This window comes from Zeugodacus cucurbitae, chromosome 4 (genome assembly GCF_028554725.1).
Source record: "Zeugodacus cucurbitae isolate PBARC_wt_2022May chromosome 4, idZeuCucr1.2, whole genome shotgun sequence".
In the NCBI taxonomy this organism is placed as follows: domain Eukaryota; kingdom Metazoa; phylum Arthropoda; class Insecta; order Diptera; family Tephritidae; genus Zeugodacus; species Zeugodacus cucurbitae.
Window position 1 is genome coordinate 20,687,701 of NC_071669.1, and position 22,435 is coordinate 20,710,135.

A 22,435-nucleotide genomic window follows, 5' to 3' on the forward strand; every position below is an offset into this window, starting at 1 on the left:
AATATTGTTTATCGTACTCTAACAATAACTACATATTCTGTTCACTATTTTAATTATTTAATACTAACTAACTTTTACATATTTACTACAGTTCTACACACAAATGCAAAGTCTGTGGTCTGACTTAGCCAAAACATTGCAATTATTCAAATGCAGTCAACCGGCAACATTGTAACTCATATGTTTTGCTTGTACATTTAATGACACAAATTGTGAATTTAAATTGTTTATATTGGTATCTCGTTGATACAAAACTTATTTTAACTCAAAAAGATATGTGGTGCTGACAGCGAAACAGTTGGGGAATCACGCTATCAAACAAATGAGCGGTGCGCTGAATAATGGTATTGGAAGATAAGATAAACGGCCTATCAATACATTTTATAATCAGGTCTTCGTCGTGTGTTAATCGTTCCCAAATTTTTTTCACAACTTGTTCAAATTTTTATATGATAAATGCTAAAGTGCGCTAAGGTGTGGCAAGTTCTGTATTGTATTGTGTATTGAAATTGTGCAAATTGCATGCGTTGCATATTAATGCCAATCTAACAAGTAAGCTTAAATAATTCAACTTAAATACGGTATTAGAAGAAAAACTGCTGAAAATGGCACCGACCTACGACAAAGAAATGTTCAACATGGTAAATATATGTATTTGCAGCACAAAAAATAGTACTTATAAAAAATTTTATTCGCTGTTATCTTTTAACTATACTATGCATTTTAATATCTTTTTTTTAAGTCCGTAAGTGTTAACAAGGCACTAAACCCAATGGAGGCACCGCTCAAAATGAAACACGCTCGCTTTATAATCATAACTACACATCGCGTTAAAGAAGCGAAATCACTATGGATGATTTTCACGCGCCAACCACTCATGGAAAATAGGTTTACTGCATGGAAATTTTGTCACCTATTGCATAAAGTCCTACGAGAGGGTCACGCCAGCACTATTAAGGATTCACAGACGCATAAGAAAATGATTTTGGAAATGGGAAAGTTGTGGGGACATTTGCAAGACGGTGTTGGTAATTGCATACAGGCCTACAGTAAACTAATTGTGACCAAATTAGAATTCCATGAGAAAAACATTTTGTTTCCTGGTTCTCTATTGATAGACTTCAAAGAAATTGAAAAAGCCGCTGGCGATGACATCAACATATAGTAAGTTTTAAATAAACACTTTTATGTAGGTTAGTATGTATACTTTTGAATTAGCATAGTTTGGAGTATATTTATTTCAGTATGACTAATATGCAAATACACTTATGCTTATGTTTAAAAGTGTGTATAAGTAAGTAATACTGTTATAAGTAGTTTAACAGTATATATCATTTTAAATTATACTATATAGCCAAAATTATGTTTATCCGTTATATCTTTAAATTGTAACTTAATTATAATTTAATAATAAATAAATGAAGTTCTAATTTTTTTATTCAGACCATGCATAACACAAAGTCAGTTTTATAAAAATCGACAGAATTTATTAGAAATATGTATAATATAACATATTTTTAGGCATAAAATTTATATAAGTTATATATTAAGTTTAGTTGGCTAAATTGTTCCCAAGATAATAGTATATAAGCGTAAAGCCTACTCAGTATCAACATACACGACTAAAACCTAACTCTTCCGAAACGGATTCAGTTTTAATTCTAAACGGCTCTGATACCATCAAGGCATTTATAAAAGCTTTGCTAAAACCTAACATATATTAAATTAAAACATCTCATCTTCCAGTTTCCAGCTTTGCGTTGAAATTTTCGACTATTTGGATGATATTTTGGAAGTACAATCGCGCGTATTTACATCCATTAATGCATATCGCATGTCTTCCATGACACCGCAGGGCCAATGCCGTTTAGCACCATTAATTACGCTCATACAAGATTCGAATCCTTTGTACGATTTATGCGTACGTGTTATGTTCAAATTACATGACAAACTGCCAAATGACATCTTAACCGGACACCGTGATCGTTTTCGTGAATTATTTTTCAAAATCAAAACATTCTATGACAATGTACGACCACTACAGTATTTCTCCGATCTGATACAGGTGCCACATCTGCCAGAGTCAGCACCAAATTTTACTTCGAAAGTCGATTTTGGTAGTTATGTACCGCCAGTGATGTATGTACAACCCGACCCCGAGCCACCGATGGAAACTTTAGTGGACACCAGTATTTCGCAGGAATCAGCCGCCTCAACACCAACCGCTACTGGCACAGAAGTGGTTGATAATGCCTCGCTACAAAATACGATTCGTGATTATGAATATGCATTACAAGATGTACAAACAGAATTGGTAACGCTTAGACAAAATGCTGAAATGCGCGAAAGAAATTATGAGCATGAAATAACGCGTTTGCGTAATGAAATAGCCGGTTTGAATGGCGAGTTGCAGCATACAAAGGAAATTTGCGCGAATATGCAGACCATGAAGGACAGTCTGGAACAGAAATTAATCGAAACGCCAATACTATTACGTAAGTTAATTAAATTTAAATTATTTAAATAGTTTATTTCGCAAAAATCTCCTGGGAACATGTGTATGTTAACGTATACATATCAATAATCAATTTTATTGCTCCAATTGACAAGTGTTTTCATTAAACTTAGCTTTTGTTTACAAGTTTGGACAAGCTGAATTTGCAAATAATTATTTTAGTGCACTAATTGACAAATGTTTTCAACGATTTTTGTTTAATTTAACGATTTTTATAACCAATATAAATATTTTATTATACTTTTTTCTATTTATTTGTATTGCAGAGAAAGCAACTGAGGAGGAGCAAAAGGCGAAAACATCGGAGGAAAAGTTTAGCAAGTTGAAGGCAATGTACACACAAATTAGAGATGAACACATTAATTTATTGAGACAGGTAAGTTACAAGATTACATATAAGGCGTTTAATCATTTTTCGGGTATACGATTTTATGTACATATCGCTCATTTATATCGCTCATTTTATATATTGATATATATTTTCCACAAATAACGACATAATTCAAAAGGGGTTACGTTTATACATACGGCAAAACTTTTGAAAACTTTGAACCGCTCTCTTGAAAAATCGATTTTTATACTCTCGCAACAAAGTTGCTAAAGAGAGTATTATAGTTTTGTTCACATAACCAAAACTAAACGAGTTAGATATAGGGTTATATATACCAAAATGATCGGGGTGAAGAGTGGAGCTCAAATCGAAATGTCTGTCTGTCGGTCCGTCCGTCCGTGCAAGCTGTACTTGACTAGCTCAAATCGAAATGTCTGTCTGTCGGTCCGTCCGTCCGTGCAAGCTGTAACTTGAGTAAAAATTGAGATATCTTGATGAAACTTGGCACACTTATTTCTTGGCACCATAGGAAGGTTGCTTTCGAAAGAGCAAAATCTGACCACTGCCACGCCCACAAAATGGCGAAAACCGAAAACACATAAAGTGCCATAACTAAGCCATAAATAAAGCTGGAAATAAAATTTGGTATGAAGGATTGCACTATGAAGGGGCATATTTGGATGTAATTTTTTTTGGGAAAGTGGGCGTTGCCCCGCCCACAAATAGGTTTTTTGTACATATCTCCCAAACTAATATATATATACCAAACTTTCTGCAGTCGTTTTTTTAGCCACTTCTTAATACAGTCCAAAAATGAAATAAATCGGATAATAACCACGCCCACCTCCCATACAAAGGTTAGGTTGAAAATTACTAAAAGTGGGTTAACTCACTAACCAAAAACGTCAGAAACACTAAATTTCACATAAGAAATAGCAGATGGAAGCTGCACTCAGATTTTTTTTTACAAAATGGAAAATGGGCGTGGCGTCGCCCACTTATGGGTCAAAAACCATATCTCAGGAACTACTCGACCGATTTCAATGAAACTTGGTTTGTAATAGTTTCCTTACATCCCAATGATATGCAGTGAAAATATGCCAAATCGCTTCACAACCACGCCTACTTCCTATATACCAGAACTTTGAAGACGATCTGAATCGTTTACTTTACAATATATATAGTAAGCACTAGTGAAGATATCAGTGCAAAACTTTGCACAAATACTATGTTTATAGTGTGGCAGCCCCATTCTAAAAATCACCTAAATCGGACCATAGGTTGTCAAGGCCCCATATATCGAACATGAGGACCTCGGCACTTCTAACCTAATATTAGGGTTTCCAGCTTTCAATGGACTTTATACAATATATATGACGAATATGTGTGTCAAATTGTGTATTATATAATATTAATAAAGTTAAATAAATAAATTGCGAGAGTATGAAATGTTCGGTTACACCCGAACTTAGCCCGCCCTTCCTTACTTGTTTTTTTAAGTTCTTTTTTCCAACTTCGAATCCAAATTTTTCGATTTTGGAACTTCCAAGCCGAGTGATTTTTTAATTTTTTTTCTAATTTTAAAATATACATATTTTTCAGCACGGCGAATCTACTAAAAATTTGAATCGCGAAAAACATGCAAACACAGAATTGCAAGATGAAGTGAACAATCTGAAATCGCAAATAAGCGAAATAAAAGGTGAACTTGAAAAAAGTGAGCAGATCGGTACAGAAAAACTTGCATTAACAACCGAAATCGAAACCATGTCGCAGGATTATAAAAAGCTTCAACGTGAACACGAGGAATTAAGAAATGAATACCAAAGATTTTCGCAAAATAAGAATAGCGAAATTGCCGAACTGTCGATTAAAGCCGTGCAGCTGCAAACCGAGTCAGCGGCATTGATTGAAAGTCAATCGAAGGTGGCACAACTTGAAGAGAAACTGAATACATTGAACGATTATTTCAATAAAAAACAAATTGAAAACTTTTCTACCATAGAAGAGTTGAAGCGGGACTTGGAAAATAAAAATGGTGATATAAATAAGTTGCAAACAACACACCAGACCGAAATAAGTGAGAAAGTTCACAAAATCAAGGAACTAGAATTGAGCTTAAATAACATGGAGCAAAATTTAGGGGTATGTATTGGATGAATATGTATTTTATTATTATATATATATATATATATGTATATTATAGTAGTAGAGTTATCCATTTCCAAAAATATTTAACCGTGACGAATTCAGATGAGGTTAAGGATGATCTCCTCAAAACTGTTTGTGATATGTTTTATACTGATGAGTTCTAACCTTACTTTTTTCAGGAAAATAAAACACTTGTAGTGAACCTTGAAAAGGAGCAACTTTCGAACATCGAAAAACTGCAGGAATACCAAGAGCAAAAAAACAATTTGGAAACCAAATTGGTCGCAGCCAATACAGCGTTAGAAATGGAGATCGCTGCTAAGCTTGAAAGTGAAAAGAAATATGAAAATAAACTTAATTCCCTTTATCAAAAAGTATTAAATACCATCGAAGTCGTAACGGATGCAAAAGTCAACGAAGTAAATCAGCCAAATTTCGACAAGACAATAAAATTAGTGGGTGATATGGAGAAAATTTTGGAGCAAACGGACAGTATTTATGCACAGTTTGTCGAGCACAAACTACTTATGGACGATGTCACACAACAGACAATATTTTTGGGTTGTGCATTTATAACGCTGCACGAACAGTGCCTCCTGATATATAACACAACCACCGATATAGGCAAAGGCGAAGGTAAGCAGCGATAAAAGCCAAAATACATGCAGTAAATATAATTACTTTCATTTTCAGATATTTACAATCAAATCAATATCGTTAAAGACCCGCTACTAACACTATTTCAACAAATGAAAACTATCGAAGATGTAGCAAAAATCAAACATTCCATTGTGGAAACAAAACAAAAACTAAGTGCGTTAAACAAATCAGTGACTGAACTCAACAAATCGAGCAATAATCATGTGGAGTTGGGTGATTTGGTTGAGAATGAATTAGCCGAAATGGACAAGGCGATCGAAGAAGCTGCTGGGAAATTTGTAGAGTTGCTCTCTAGTGCACGTTCCAAAGATGAGGGTATCAAATTGGAAGTGAATGAGAAAATTCTCGATGCTTGCACATTCCTTATGCAATGCATTAAGTTGTTAATACGTAAGGCTAAAGCTTTGCAAGAGGAAATTGTGTCAGCCGGACGAGGTGAGTGCGAATTTCAGAAAAATATATATCTAATGATATTTTAACAATTATTAAGCATAATGTGGGAAATGGGACCACGACAATATTAAATGGCTCGGTTTGACCTACTTATGAAACTAAGAGCCTAAATTTGTTTGAGAGTTTTTATTATAACCTCAAAAAATTAAATTTTATTAATTTGTTTTATTGTTCAGACTCAAATGTTAACTTTATTGATTCGATTTTGAATGTTTTTAAGATTTTTGGTACAAAACCTCACTAGGACTTCCTTTTTGAGTTCTTTGTAATTTTTATTTCTCATTATTTTTGTTTTCTTGTATATTTATTTTATTTTTAATTTTTTATAATTTCTTTGTAATTTTTGATTATTTTTGCTTTCTCAACCGAATAGAGCTAATCTAATTTAGCCAGAGTTAACATTTATGAACCTGAACCTTTGAAAAATATCTCAGAGAGGCACTGAATTCTTCATGTTCGATATCCGGGCCTTGAAAAGTTATAGTCTGATTTCGACAATTTTTCCACAAGTGATGCCACACCTCAAATACCGTAATTTTGCAAAATTTCATTCCGCTATATTCATTGGTTCCTAATGTATATATATATTATAAAATGAAGGTATGGGATGGAATTCAAAATTGAGTTGTATAGGAACGTACTTGTGAACCGATTTCACCCATTTTTCACACATGTCATAGGGTGTCAAGAATATATTATGTACCAAATTTCATTGAAATTGGTCGAGTAGTTCCTGAGGAATGGTTTAAGACACATAAGTTGGCGACACCACGCCCATTTTCCATTTTGGAAGAAAACTAAGTGCAGCTTCTTACTGCTATTTTTTCTGTAAATTGATTTCATTAAATATTCAAACAAAAATGTATATTTTTTTTATTTTTGATGACCTCTGCCCATCTTTTTGGCATACTTGCAGTTAAGTTTTATAATGTATCCTTTGGATTTTCTCGCCACTATAGTTGCAACCTTTAACAGAAAGTGTTTCTGTTAACCCGCCTCTTAAATGGAATTTTCCGGTCCAAAATAATCCAAAGATGCTTTATTAAATTTAAATTGGGAGTTTGACTGGGTCAGTCAAATTATTCAATCAGTATTTCAATAAATAAATATCTCTAATATCCTGCTCTTGGTCTTGGGATCATTATGCTCTTGTATGTGATTGGCGTTGCAACCGTTTAGCCGGTTATAGCCGAATCGACTATAGTGCGCCACCTCTCTCTCTCCTTCGCAGTTCGGCGCCAGTTGGAGACCCCAAGTGTAACCAGTTCGCTCTCCACCTGGTCCCTCCAACGGAGTAGAGGCCTTCCCCTTCCTCGGCTTCCTCCGGCGGGTACTGCATCGAACACTTTCAGAGCTGGAGTGTTTTCGTCCATTCGGATAACATGACCTAGCCAGCGTAGCCGCTGGTTTTTTATTCGCTGAACTATGTCAATGTCGTCGTATAACTCGTACAGCTCATCGTTTCATCGTCTGCGGTATTTGCCGTTGCCAATGTTCTGAGGACCATAAATCTTGCGCAAAATTTTCCTCTCGAAAACTCTTAGTGTCGTCCCATCTGATGTTGACATCGTCCAAGCTTCTGCACCGTAAAGCAGGACGGAAATGATAAGCGACTTGTAGAGCTTGATTTTGGTTCGTCGAAAGAGGACTTTACTGTTCAATTGCCTACTCAGTCCAAAGTAGCACCTGTTGGCAAGAGTTATTCTGCGCTGGATTTCGAGGCTGACATTGCTCGTGTTGTTGATATACGAAATTATCTACGACCTCGAAGTTATGACAGTCAACAGTGACGTGGGAGCCAAGACGCGAATGCGCTGACTGTTTGCTTGATGACAGGAGATATTTCGTCTTGTCCTCATTCACCTCCAGACCCATTCGCTTCGCCTCCTTATCCATTGTACACCTCTTGTAGAAGATTGTACCTTCTCTGTTTAGCTCTGCAGCTCTTATAATTTTTTCCAGCATCAGGTTAAAGAAGTCGCACGATAGTGAGTCACCTTGTCTGAAGCCTCGTTTGGTATCGAACGGCTCGGAGAGGTCCTTCCCAATCATGACGGAGCTTTTGGTGTTGCTCAACGTCAATTTACACAGCCGTATTAGTTTTGCGGGGATACCAAATTCAGACATCGCGGCGTAAAGGCAGCTGCTTTTCGTGCTGTCGAAAGCAGCTTTAAAATCGACAAAAAGGTGGTTTGTGTCGATCCTCTTTTCACGGGTCTTCTCCAAGATTTGGCGCATGGTGAATATCTGGTCAGTTGTCGATTTTCCAGGTCTAAAGCCACACTGATAAGGTCCAATCAGTTTGTTGACGGTGGGCTTTAGTCTTTCACACAATACGATCGACAGAATCTTATACGCGATGTTGAGGAGGCTTATCCCACGGTAATTGGCGCAAATTGTGGGGTCTCCCTTTTTGTGTATTGGGCAGAGCACACTGAGATTCCAATCGTCAGGCATGCTTTCTTCCGACCATATTCTGCAAAGAAGCTGATGCATGCACCTTATCAGTTCTTCGCCGCTCTTGGCAGTTATAAAAACTCAAGTTTATTTTCTCAGTTCTTTTCGAAAAGGTTTTCCTTTAATATATCATAATAGAGCTTTTTCAGTCAATTGGAACCAGTTTTTCAACTCCTCGCGATGAAAAGCAATATCAGGCTATTAAAGGCCTACCTCCTGGCTTGGCTGTGGGTGAAATATTTTTTGTCTGCAGTCTTTTAGAGAACTCACAGCACACCCGTTTACGCCAGTTTTTTTCTTAAACTTCAATTTCGACTCACCTGATAAAATAACGGGTAAGATAATATACATAAGTACCAGAGTTCCTGTTGCTTTAAACTTAAAGTTAAATATCAATTTAAGACAGGCACGTTTGCACTTTATTTGGTCCGATAGTGTAGCTTTATTTGTTTGCTAGATATATGCGAAGGGGGCGGTGTCATTGGTAGGCGTGGTAATTTTCCGATTTCACCCATTATCAATAGCAACCCTCCCACAGTTCCACGAACATGTGTACCCAGTTTCGTCAAGATATCTGAATATTTACTCAAGTTATCCGTTGCACGGACGTATATAACCCTATAACTAACTCGTTTAGTTTTGGGTGTTACAAACAACCGTTATGTGAACAAAACTATTAAACTCTTTTTGTTGCGAGAGTATAAAAATTTCGTAATAAATTATAAATAATCTACATCTCCTTCTCATAGGCACCACCTCGATTAAGGAATTCTACAAACGTAACAGCCAATGGACGGAGGGTTTGATATCGGCAGCCAAGAGCGTTGCCAAAGGTGCTAATCTACTCGTCGAAGCCGCTAACAAAGCTATCGTCTCGGAATCGACACAAAATTTCGAACTTATTGTTGCTGCGCAAGAAATTGCCGCCTGCACTGCTCAATTGGTCATCGCCAGCAAAGTGAAGGCGCCCAAGGAGAGCCAAAAGTTGGGCGATTTAACAAAAGCATCACGTGACGTATCACAAGCGACAGGGCAAGTCGTAGCCACAGTTAAGGATTGCAATCAATCGCTGGAACAGCTGCAGGAGGTCGACTTCACCAAGTTAACATCGTCGCAAGCAAAAACCATGGAAATGGAGATACATGTCAAAGTTTTGGAACTGGAGCAAGCACTACAAATGCAACGTTTGAAATTGGCGTCATTCCGACGCAAACATTACCAAAATTCCGACGATTAAACGATTTATGTGTATATCAATGTTTCTTATTTTTTTTTTATCTCACTTTGACAATTAGTTTAAGTTGTACAGAATGTTTTATTATACTAGTATTGTATATGATGCGAAAGCGAAAAAGAAAAACAAAAAAAAAAAAAAAAAACGAAATAGAAACTAACATACTTTTGTGTGATGGCGTTAAGTGAAAGAAATCGTACCAAAATATATATTGACAATATTGTGTTACACAAGAAAGTGTTTTTGTCGCCTAATTTACTTGTACAACATAAATACACATGTACAAACATATGTGGATCCTCTATTTTCATTCATTCATTCATACATACATACTAGATAGTGTATAGTGCAGTAGGCAATCGTTAGTGTTACGTTATAACCATACATTTATTATAAAATAGAACACGTTTTTTTTTTATTATCATAATTATTTTCTTGTTATTTCATAATATATATATATATCGATTTATTTATTCAAGCAGAGAAAACTTAATTTGCGTGAACAAACTTTATTAAGGAATGAGTAAATAAATATTTTTTATGGTTACTTGTGTAGAAAACTTAAAATATCATTTATTTATTATATTTTATTGGTGAGCTTGTGTAGCACACGTTGCTGACCGATCATCACCGGTAAACCCTCTAAGGTTTGTGTCCTTTCTGAAATAGAAAAAAAAAATTATTATTCAGAATTTAATAAATTACATGGGGGTAAAAATTTGCAATTGCATCTCAGTTCATCGCATTAAATAGCAGATAAAATTAAATAAATTCAGTATTTATTCATATAAGCATATAAGTAGGCAGTTAAAAAACAGTTTAATTCATATTTATATTGATATCCCTATGTTTTAGAAATTTTAATTGGACTCGAAATTTACAAATTTTAGTTAAATGAAGTAATGGAACATATGAACTGCTTTCATCAATTTTTATCACATATTTCAATTATATGTTCGTAAAAATATCTTGGGTGGTTTGACCAAGGCTTGAACCGATTTAAATCATATATGTTTAACGCTCATATTGACTGGCCGATATATACGATATAAAGTCAATCGAAATATCACAAATCACAATATTGTGTATATTGATACTACGAGAAAGTTTGGACTTATTTTACGGAGCCTCGAAAGTATTGAACCTGTTTGATCAATTTTTAAAATCAGAACACATATTAACAGGAAAATATTAAGTGTTTTTCAATAGAAATGTTAACGATTGATCAATATTTTCAACACAAAGTCAACCACAGGAACTAAAATTCCCATATTCGGTATTTGGAGGTTATGTTATTTCAAAAAATTTTAGGTGAGCACTATTTGTGCAATTTTTTTTCTGACCATCATTGTTGCTTGATTTATTTATTATAACGTCAAAGTATCTGTTGGAGTTCAATGGTTCGTGTAACTACTGATTTCCGTAATTTCATCGTGACATCGCACATTTTCTAACTTGTAATTGTCTTTATGGATAAATTTAATGCTTCTGAAATTTTCCGTTACAAATTTAACACACGTTAAGTAATTTAAAAATAAGCTTTGTGTGGAAAGCAGTATAGTTACTTTCCGATTTCACATTGTATAAAAAAAATGATTTCCCCCTTTTTTGATTAGTTTATGAATTTATGCCTGAACAATATTTACAAATTGTTCAACTTTATTACGAAAATTCACTTTCTGTAAAGAATGTTTCGCATCTATTTGAATGTTTCACTCTACTCATGGGCAATATAATCAACCTACTGAGCGTGCTATTCGCAACACCAACACCCATCTTGAGACTCTGCATTCATGATTGGATAATATTCGAGCGAATAGACCACGTCCGCCAAGCTTGGTGTGGTTTGTGTGCCGGTGCACACATCGGTCCATATTTTTTCAAAAATTGTGGCGGTGAGACCGTAACCATCAATGGCGACCGTTATCGCGCCATGATAACCGACTACTTAATGCCTGAAATTTAAGCTCGTGATCGCGGCGACATTTGATTTCAACAAGACGGCGCCACTTCCCACGCATTGTATTAATCAATGGATTTATTGATAGAACACTTCGGTGAGCAGAGATTTTCACTTTTTGAGCCGGTCGATTGGCCACCAAGATTGTGTGATATCACACCGTTAGACTTAGAACTTAGACTTAGAATATGTAAAGTCTAAAGTCCATACGGACAATCTTGCTTCGTTTCATGGCATTCGCCAGTTACCAGTCGAAATGCTCGAACGAGTCAACGAAAATTGGATTCAAGGGAGGGACCATCTGAGACGTAGCCGTGACCAACATTTGAAAGAGATAATCTTTAAAAAATAAATGCCAAAGTATGATCTTTCGAAAGATAATAAATATTCCTCATTAAATTTTGAGTTTTTTCTGTCTTTTTCTTTAAAAAATATACGAAAAAGGGTTTGGAGCCACGACCACTTTTAAAATCTTTTAAATCGCATATGTCCATCCCTACTGTAACCCTGTTTGTACCCTGAATTGCGACTTAAATAAATTATATTTTATCCAATAATAGCAATTTGTGGGTGTGGTCCGTTTCTACCTATCTTTGCCAGCAAATATTTAAATATTTCGTCCTGTTATGGTTTGCACTGGCGGACAGACGCATGGAATTATTTTTTATTCGACTCTATATCGGACTCGATTAGTGTTCGAATTTATAAACACCCGTTAGGTGAACAAATGTAAATACGGTTAAATTATATTGACAAAATAAATATCGTTTTTAAGTCCAAACTGCACTATTTCCATACACAGTTAAGAAAAAGTTGTATTTAATATAAGAAATTAAGATCAAGTAGGACGTTGAAATAAATAAATTTATTTACTGCCATATTTCTAAGAGGTAGTCTATCATGCACAACAATCTTTCGAGGTCAAGACCATTGTTTATTTTGTAGCAGCAAAAAAGGAAGAAGTTGAAATGAAGCTTGATACCTACATTTAGTTAGGAAAACCTTCAAAATTCCACTGTTTATTGTATGAAGCCATATGAGTTGTGGCTTCTTTTAGCACTACACTTTTGTCAGTAGTGTACAAAATACAGTTCAAAAGTGAAATGTACGGCTTGTTTTCACCCACAATTGTCGAATATATGTATGTATATGGAAAACTGTTTTGTTTTTTTTTTTAAACGGTAGATTGGAGTAGTTGTAAGGAGCAATCAAGATTGAGATTTTTATATAAAATTATAAAGAAATGTTAAAGATTTTTTTAGACAGTTTTTTTTTATGAATATAGATAAGTAATAGTAAAATTGTATCAATAAATAGATTTTATGAAAGATAAAGTTCCACAAATAGATATGATAGATATAGAAAAATTTGAAAAAAAAGTTAAAATTTGCTGAATTAAACCAAAAATTATAAAAAAATAAATAAATAAAAAATCGTACAAAAGATACATTTTATTAATTATTTTTCGAAAAAAAGTTTATAAACATTCAAGCAATTTTAATTAACACAATTAAAATGAGGAAAAAACTTGAAAAAATATATACAAAAAATTTTTGAGTAAAAAAATTAGCCCGCATTCAGAGCATTATTAAGCGTAATAAAGCAAAAAACATTTCTGATTTAATAAATTAAATGCATAAAATATAATACAGAAAAAGTGTATAAATATTTGTTAGAGGGTTAATTTTCAATAAAAATAATAACAAGATTATGATTTTTCACCAAAGCAATAACCCAAAGCGTAGGTGAGCAGCATTTGTGAAGCTCCGCTTAAAGGTCAAAGCTTTAGTTTGAATATGAGATAAGCATGCAAAATAAGGAAAACAAAAAAAATAAATATGAATGGCAACTAAAAAGTGTGATCAACTTATACAACTAGATGATGTTAATCCGAATGAAGGAAAAAGCCGTGTGAAAAAAAATAAAACCAAAAATTAAAGACTCATAGTATGTATGTATGTAATAAAGAAAGGAGAACACTGCTTCCCATTTTGGTAAATTACCTCATCGTTATCAGCATCTTCTTTAAAATGTCTTGAGCGCCGCTTTTCGCCGCTGGTGAGCAGTTGTGCAACTTTGGTTTGTTTCGCTAAATCTAATGCTTCTTTTTTGCTACGCAACGCACAGTCCTCCAATGTTTCGGCTGCCTCGAACATACCCTGTCGCCGGTACAGGGCACCGAGATTCTTTAATGTTGTCGTAACAGTAGGTGTATCGACTTTCGCCGCCTTATGCCAGCCACCGTATTCGCCGTATGGTGTATTATAACAATCATCATATTTATGCTCTTCTCGCTCCTCAGCAACCTAGCCAAAAACGATTTCAAAGGTATTGCAACAGCGTTTACAAAGGCCACACACAAAATGTATAACAATCTTATTAGGCATCAACTCAAATTGTATAGTCAAAAAAAAAAACCAATATGTATATATGAAATCGCGCGCCTTAACAAAATCAAAAAAAAAAATTAAATAAATTAAATACCAACAAACTGGCATTCGTGCATGACCATTGAGTAAATGAGTGATAGCCTCTTATATATGTATATCAATAGGTAGTTAAGTATACGAATATTATTTTGATTCACGCTGTTAAGCGCAAACACGACTTTTTCCTTGTTTTTGTTTGTTCGTTTCGTTTGCAAAGCGCTGCTTAAGCTTTTTTGCTGCCTTTTACATTTCTAGCATTTCAACACAGCCACAATTGATACTTACCTGCCAAATTGGCTTATTTTTGCTGTGTATGGCACCAAACTCTCGTTCATGTGCACGATTTAACACCTGCTTATAGAGGACTTCAGCTTCGGTGTATTTGCCCTGTTTCAGATAACAGCTGGCCAGGTTGTTTTTGGTTTTGGCGACATTCGAATCATCTGGCCCAAGTTTCGATTCGTATATCTCTAATGCACGTTGGTAATACTTTTCAACTTCATCGTATTTTCCCTGATTCTGACACAGCAATGCTAAATTGTTCAACTGCTTCGCCACATCGGGATGATCTTTACCGAGCACCTTTTCGCGTATTTCCAATGCGCGCTTACAAAGCGGTTCAGCGTCTTTGTATTTGCCACGTTTACCATATAAAACAGCTAAATTATTTAGGGTTGCAGCTACGGCCGGATGATTTTCACCTAGTGTTTTGCCTCGTATAGAGAGAGCATCGTTGAGTAGATTGGCTGCCTCTTTGTATTTGTTCTAAATGCGAAAGCGAGTAAATAAATTAGTTTTCAAATTATCATATATTACTCACCTGGTCGCGATAGACTAAGGCGAGAATATTTAACATTGTAGCAACGTCGGGATGATCGTGGCCACTAGTTTTCTCCAAATCTTCGAGCGCTTGTTTGCAAAGCGGCACTGCTACTTCGTATCTAAAAATTTATAAAAGGAGGTTTCAATTTATTAAAAATAATTTCGCAAATTAAATTTTAAAATTTATAACTTTTTTATTAATTTTTACCATAAATTCAATATATTTATATAAAAAGTGGTATGTTTATAAAAAATTGGTACAGCAAATTAATGAAGAAAGAGTTTTTATAATATAATTACTGTATAACTTTATTTTTATTAAAAAAATAATAAATAAATAAATAACATAACCTAAAAGTTTTATATTTCAAGTTGAAATATGACTAATGACGAGTGCAAGCGAGTGCATTTAATGTAAATAAGAATATTTCTCAAATGATTAGAGTCTAATAAAATGTTCATTAATTTCCTGACCTTATACGCATATGACGTCACATTATGGCTGACTCTTAAAAGAAGCCAAGTTTACACACTTACCACCCTCTATAATGTAACCAGCACAAATACCGAGCACATACAAAATCTACTCTATTTACATGCATATTTATACACACTTCGCAGTTTCCTTTAAGGATTCAACATTCGGAAAATACAAAGTTATATACATAAATATTAACAAAATATATGACCCTACCGAAAAAATGTCACAAAGTTTGAATTATAATTAGAAAATTGAAATAATGAGATTCATATTTTCTTCTTTAAGAAGAATCGAGGTTAGCTCAATTACCACTTCCCGAAATGAAATGAATGTCTACATTAGCTTTCAGTAGCTTGTATAATTCAAGTAATGATCGTCATAATCACCGGAGATTATTGGAAATAATTAAAAACAGAATATTTAATATCATTACCTAGTTTACACATAATTATTTGTATATGTATGTATGTTTCTAACAAAAATTTCATAACACAACCAATTTCCCAAATGAGAAATAGCTGAATAAACTGCCGACACGGTGGCGGATTTGAAATTTGTGTTGTGATTACAAAAAAGCCGGCAAATATACTTGTGTTGTCAAAATTTCTGCAATTATCCTTTTTCTCAACATACTGATATGCTCTCACCAACACTCACTTTACTCACTGATTGTTCGCACACTCAAAATTATATTTTGAACTCAATGAACCCGCTAACACATACAGAAATGTACACTATATATACTACACTATATTTGTATTGAAACGCATACACACCTGCCTTGCGAAGCATATTGAATCACCAAATTATGCAAAGTACGTAGACGTGCTGGTATCTCATAGCCAGCAGTCGAATTAGCGAATTGACTTGGCGGTGTTGGCGACATATTGTTTCGCTCCTCATTTTCCTCATCGGGAAAGAGTTCCACTACGGGGTCGGTACGTGATTTTTCGCATGAATCCTCTTGCTCTTGATTATCGTCATATTTCTTAACGGATGCCATAAATTCGAGATGTTTTTTCTCTTCTTCCAATTGTGCTACCAATTGTTCGGAGGCTTGGAATTTTTGCTGTGTATTGGCTAGCTCATCGCGTAGCCAAGCATTTTCTTGATGTAATCGACGCACTTGTGTTTTTAATTTTTGTTTTTCAGCCTCGATATTTTGCAAATGTGAGGCTAATGCCATCATAACTTGTGCCTCCGACAAACCCAATTCAATATGTTCAATATTTTTTCTTACTATATCGGATTTCTCATTTTCGCGATGAGCTTCGCCCATGCCAGTCATCAAGGAGACATGTTCGACACGCAAGGCCTCCAGGCCCTGCAACACTGTTTTTGTATTGCTAATAATTTCATCTTGTGTCATTTGAGTCATCTTGCCAATGCTTTCGATTTTTCGTCTGAAAATATATAGATTTTGAAAAAATTACATATTAAAATCTACGCAATTATAGCAGTTGTATAGTGTGTGTGTGTATGTGGTACATATAAATTAGAAAATATTACGATTCTAGTTTTCAATATATGTATCCATGTCGCCAGAACGTCGCACTTAAATCTAAACTATATATCCTTATTATAACATAATTTTGTTCTTAAATTATGTTATTTTTATGCATTGCTAATAGTACTTACATTCTATAGGTTCTTATTGCCTTAGATGCTATCATTTTGTAAAAAAAATATTATTTTCACCAGCCAAATTCCTTCTACGTCCGTAAGCGCGTACATTTCCACTCTCTCTGTGTGTACAAACGTCCGAAAATCAATAATCTTCCTAGCATATTTATCAATTGTCTGCGCAAGCGCACAAAAAATTACGTCATTTTCAACCCCAAAACAATAGTACTGACTGACCAACGTAAACGACATGGCATCCAAAACTATAGCAATTTTTTTATTAACATAACTAAGTAAACATTAACACAATAGAGCTGCTACTTAAAAGAAACACATAAATTTAAAGTTAAGCAATGCACTGTATAAGTTACTAAAACATTAAAATTATTATTAATTCTTAAATATTCAAAAATGTCAACTGAAAGTGCATGAAATAAAGCCGGCAATATACTTTTTAATGTTGAGCAATGAATGCTGCTGAGCTGACAGTCCTTGACCATCGTGTAGACAGAAAAGCATTATTAGTAGTAAACTTTACACTTTCACTGAATATGTGAATCTAAAATATATAGAATACTAAATTTATAATACTTAAAAATAATTATTTCACAATAGGTTGACTGTTACAAACAACTGTAATGTTTTAGAATACGATTGAAGTTTAGTTAGGTGAACAATGAGCGGTTACTTGAGTGTTGTTTCATTCCCCTGCAAATATTTCTTACTAGGTCTATATGATATGTTGTACCATTAGCCAGTTTTTTTAATTTCCAGCAATATAATTGGTACTCAGTATAATATCATATTCTAATTGCTCAGAACTGACTACCATAGTAACGATTCATAACGTGTGCAATTAATTAATTCCTTACAAAAGCAGAACTTTTTATTAATTTATTGATAACTCTTCCAAGGTGAGACACCGCATCGGTATTATCATACCGCTTTACTTCCATATATGGTTAACCTTAATATCACTTACTTTTGATGTAGATTTATATTAAGGATTTATTTTAGTTTTCAATATTGTTGGTTGTATTCAACTTTTCAGTTAAGTTTTTAGACTAATATGGTACACATACATATGCACTTAAAAAAAGTTATGGCATAATTTAACAACTTGTTTCATTCCATAAAGGTAATTTTGTTACGTTAAATACAAATTTTTTTTTAGTCAATATATAATCATAAATATACCAATGTAATTTTGCATTTATAATAAGATGGATGTTATAATTAAAAGATATTACCAATTAAGATTTAAATAAATATTTACCAAATTAGAATAATATTGGATTATATATTTTGTTGCTGATATATTTCCTTTAAATATATAATGACATTGGACATGGTTTTGAATAACTCTTGTAACTTTTAAACTTCCGACCCAGGAATGGCTAGTTTATGGGCTGTTATGGAAAAACGTAGGTTCTTCAATTTATATACAAATGTATGAGCACCGTTTATGGTATGAAATGATTTAGTAAATAGTTAATAGAAAGCATGTAATGCAACACACTGACCGACAATGCTAGTGCACTTTCACAGCAATCAAATCCATAACTAGTAGCATAATAGTTTTGCAATAAGCAAGCACTTATGTGCATACGATTAGAAACATATGTACAAATGAATGAATATAATAAGAACATATGTGGTGATATATACATTTGCAACACACTTATATATCGTATATTCACTCAAAGTGTTGACTTTTGCTAAAAACAATTTGTTCATAATACGACAGTACTTCACTAATGACTCATTTAATTTTGTTAATTCATTTTCTCTATTCCTAAATGAGCTAATTGCTATCATAGCAGCAATAGCATAGGCATAGCAAAAACAAACTTGACACCAAATATTTATAGAAAGTTTCGTAATTTTTACCTGCAGCAAGAGTCGAATGAAATCTGAAAGTCTATCAACTGATGAAAACTCTACTTTTTTAATAATTTTATGTAGAATTACTTATTTGCTTTGACAAAAACTCAGACGTTCCAAAGAAGTTTCGACCGAAATTTACGGAACGAACATAATACTTGACTGCACCTAAAAGTATTCGAATATCACAGTAACGAGTATCGAAAGTACTTTATCTTAATGTGGGCTGCCATGTCTACAAAATTGTTATAAATATTGTAAAACGACAAACGTTTGCAAAAACATTCAATGCAGACCTTGTGTTGAATTCAACGTGCCAAACTAGATAAATTTCGTATATAAAAAGTGAAGATTTTCCAATTATATATTGTTATGCGTTTACATGTTTTAGTTGTTTCTTAAAAAAAAATTATCTCCAAAATGAATTCAAGTTTTTTTCTGATTATCAAATGCGAAAGCTCAATCTCCCTGTTATGTTTCGTATTTTCAAGGTCTACCCCTACAATTTGACAACAAAAAGAAAGCAATTATTTAGTGTTGCCGGTTTTAGTGGGTTTGAGTGAAGCGCTTTTAGAATGAAGTTGGTTAGGTAAATAAAAATATTAACTTTTAATATTTTCATTAATTATATATTTCTTAATGTTGTCTAAAAGCATAGGCATAATAAGAAGTAATTTGTAATAAATTCCTGTTGTAGCAATAAAATGTACTGAAACAACGGCGGGAAATCTAGTGAGAGTTGGAACACGATGCATTTCGCGTATAACATTTTTAGCACGTTTCAAACGTTTACTAATAAATCAAAAACGTTTAATGAAATCTTGTTACGCTAAAATGAAAATATTTCCATTTGATTATAGCATAAAATATTGTAAATTATAATAGTTGTATGGGAATTGCCATTTTATGTGGTTAAACCATGAACCTTGAAACGTTTCCACAACAAATCCCCCAATAGCATGAATAATTTCTAAATAGTATAAAATCAAGAAACATTAAGTTAAAGTTTATTACTTATTGTTAAACACTTTTTATTAATATTATTAAACTTTTTTCAGATTTCTTATGAAACTAAGTCACGAAACGGTGACAATCGAATTAAAAAATGGAACTCAAATTCATGGCACAATCACAGGAGTAGACGTAGCGATGAACACTCATTTAAAGTCTGTTAAAATGACCATTAAAAATAGGGACCCAGTTCAATTGGAGTCCCTAAGTATTCGCGGCAACAATATACGGTACTTCATACTGCCCGACAGCTTACCATTAGAAACACTGCTCATTGATGATACACCAAAATCTAAAACTAAGAAAAAAGATAGCAGTCGTGGTGGTAATCGTGGCAGAGGACGTGGCGCACGCGGACGTGGTGGTCCTCGTGGTCGTGGGCGTGGACGGGCAGCCGGTAGACGATAAGATTTTAATATACTTTACTGAAATTAAATAAAACATTAAAGATAGAAACAGGAAATTGAATTTTTTTATTCGTATGATGTATATTTATACATATGTATGTAAAACTACCGATTGAACTTGAATATGAAATTTTTAATACCAAGAATAAAATATTCTGTACATAGTGAATACGATTAATATAATAAATATTAGGACGGTAATTATGCCTATCTGTTTAGATTTGTCTTTGTGCAGAGTTTTCACATTTTGTTTATGTTTATCAACTTCAGCTTTCAACACTACGATTTCTTCTTCTATTACATCGCGTAATGTTGGATCAATGTCCGGATTGTCCAGTGCATCTTCAAGTCCACGAATTTTATTTCCTAAATGTAGCAAATCATGTTCAACGTGGTCAACCTAAAATTTATTATTTTTTTATTATTAGTTTTGTGACATACAAATTTTAATGTATGGTATGTATACGTACTTGCTCTTTTAAGCTGCAAGTTCCTGGATATTGATAGGGTTGGTAACGAAATCCCATATTTCGAGTTTCACAATGTAATTTTTTTCGAAAAGAAATTTTAAATTCTTACAAATGTACAGTTGTTATTACAAGTCAGTTTTATTAAAATGTTTTAAAAAATTCACTTTGTTCAATAATAAAACTCTTATAGTTTCAACAATAGCTTTGTTTTGACATTGAGGTTTCTTCACTTACATTTTACTATTGTTTTCTCAACTAGTAAAACCAGTAATAACTAATACGCAGATCGTGAGCGTCACTATTCGCTCATAATATGAATGAAAGCTTTACCATGATTTCTTGTTCAATTTACTTTTCTTATTCAATAATAATTAAACAGCCAGCTGTAACTTTTAAAAAATTGTGTAAATTTATTTTTAATATAATTTAAAAAATGTTTTAGGACAAACATATATGTATTGAAACAATATATAATTATATGTGTGTGTAATAGATTCGCTTATGAAATAACAAATCAGTAGGCTTTTGACTAGATTGGTAAATTAATTTATTTAAGTCGATAATTTTTTTTTTTTAAATATTTGGTTACTCTATTGGCAGCGATTGCGGTATTTTTTGGAAAGGAACCAATGATTTCCATTCCTTAATTGCGTTTTCTGTTTAAAAATACCTTGGCAGTAGCATACAAAATTCGTGAGCAAGCATAAATGTTTCCTAAAGCACATCCCAGCAAAGCACCAACAACATTTGGTATTGGATATGCTTGCCAATCGCGATCCCAGTCTAAAGGTGCCACTACAGAACCGGCCCAAGCTCCCAATATAGCGCCTATAGCATTGTATTTAAATAATCCAAGCGCAGTATCTTCACTTTTTGTAATGAAATCTGGTTTTTCACAGAAACACACTTGTAATGCACCACCTCCACCCAATAAAAATACTGTAGGGGATGTTGTTTCCAATGTGAGTAAAAGTGCAAGTACAAAAGTCTGTTCATAGCTTTGCAGAACGGGTGCTCCTAGTATAATACATATGAATGCATAAAGAATCGTACATAGAAATTGTAAAAACAATCCGCCACTTATTTCCCGTATTGAAAAGTAGGAAGCCCGCTTTTGTCGTTGCTTTTGTGTTAGCGCATTATCATCAAACCGGCTGTAATATCTCGCAAGTAGTACTTTTAGCAATTCACTGGTAAAAACAATAGGTACTACTAGGGACTTCCAAATGCTACCCACGTTTGCCCAATTGCGCTGGAACTGCAAATACGTCATACAAATTAGCACCGTAGCCAAACTAATGGACAAGTGGAAAAGCTGATGTTTTGTTTTTTGCTGATCAAATTTAGGGGCCATTTTTCTCACAAAACTAATATTATTATCAATAATAATACACTACAATACACGCCTTCAAAACTGTTCTATTCTTAATATCAATTAGAGTTGCCAGACCTTACTAAATGTTTTTTTGTTCTTTAGGGTAGTTCTACTTGATACCAAAAGTTTTGAAATATTCGGAATATGTATTACATAACTTTGATTTTAGAAA

At 33.7% G+C, this 22,435-nt stretch overlaps 5 protein-coding genes across 9 annotated transcripts; 2 read left to right on the forward strand and 3 right to left on the reverse strand.

Moving 5' to 3' along the window:
- Window positions 1-181: 181 nt before the first annotated feature.
- On the forward strand, window positions 182-9,957 carry LOC105216950 (huntingtin-interacting protein 1). The gene is made up of 8 exons (XM_011191725.3): window positions 182-641; window positions 743-1,164; window positions 1,747-2,495; window positions 2,782-2,891; window positions 4,449-4,991; window positions 5,177-5,633; window positions 5,691-6,092; window positions 9,317-9,957. The coding sequence occupies exons 1-8, from the start codon at window positions 606-608 to the stop codon at window positions 9,802-9,804; spliced, it is 3,207 nt and encodes a 1,068-aa protein (XP_011190027.2). The 5' UTR covers window positions 182-605; the 3' UTR covers window positions 9,805-9,957.
- A 206-nt stretch (window positions 9,958-10,163) lies between these two features.
- LOC105216957 (kinesin light chain) lies at window positions 10,164-19,178 on the reverse strand. 4 transcript variants are annotated; one of them, XM_011191738.3, is made up of 6 exons: window positions 17,132-17,284; window positions 16,270-16,896; window positions 15,011-15,131; window positions 14,476-14,955; window positions 13,765-14,067; window positions 10,164-10,461 (listed from the first exon to the last, which is right to left on the reverse strand). In XM_011191738.3, exons 1-6 carry the CDS (start codon window positions 17,164-17,166, stop codon window positions 10,444-10,446), a joined length of 1,584 nt encoding a protein of 527 aa, XP_011190040.1. In that variant the 5' UTR covers window positions 17,167-17,284; the 3' UTR covers window positions 10,164-10,443. The 4 variants fall into 4 exon arrangements, with proteins under 4 accessions (XP_011190040.1, XP_011190053.1, XP_054084693.1 ...); XM_054228718.1 differs by lacking the exon at window positions 10,164-10,461 and adding an exon at window positions 13,418-13,636 and having other exon boundaries at window positions 17,132-17,286; XM_054228719.1 differs by lacking the exons at window positions 10,164-10,461; window positions 17,132-17,284 and adding exons at window positions 13,422-13,636; window positions 19,007-19,178.
- A 260-nt stretch (window positions 19,179-19,438) lies between these two features.
- On the forward strand, window positions 19,439-20,587 carry LOC105216967 (probable small nuclear ribonucleoprotein Sm D1). 2 transcript variants are annotated; one of them, XM_011191758.3, is made up of 2 exons: window positions 19,439-19,589; window positions 20,059-20,587. In XM_011191758.3, the coding sequence occupies exons 1-2, from the start codon at window positions 19,576-19,578 to the stop codon at window positions 20,417-20,419; spliced, it is 375 nt and encodes a 124-aa protein (XP_011190060.1). In that variant the 5' UTR covers window positions 19,439-19,575; the 3' UTR covers window positions 20,420-20,587. The 2 variants fall into 2 exon arrangements, with proteins under 2 accessions (XP_011190060.1, XP_054085918.1); XM_054229943.1 differs by lacking the exon at window positions 19,439-19,589 and adding an exon at window positions 19,765-19,999.
- Window positions 20,327-21,143, reverse strand: LOC105216977 (uncharacterized). Its single transcript, XM_011191769.3, has 2 exons — window positions 20,889-21,143; window positions 20,327-20,818 (listed from the first exon to the last, which is right to left on the reverse strand). The coding sequence occupies exons 1-2, from the start codon at window positions 20,943-20,945 to the stop codon at window positions 20,552-20,554; spliced, it is 324 nt and encodes a 107-aa protein (XP_011190071.1). The 5' UTR covers window positions 20,946-21,143; the 3' UTR covers window positions 20,327-20,551.
- Window positions 21,144-21,274: 131 nt separating this feature from the next.
- LOC105216986 (uncharacterized) lies at window positions 21,275-22,331 on the reverse strand. The gene has a single exon (XM_011191782.3). It carries the CDS (start codon window positions 22,240-22,242, stop codon window positions 21,532-21,534), a length of 711 nt encoding a protein of 236 aa, XP_011190084.1. The 5' UTR covers window positions 22,243-22,331; the 3' UTR covers window positions 21,275-21,531.
- Between the last annotated feature and the right edge of the window lie 104 nt (window positions 22,332-22,435).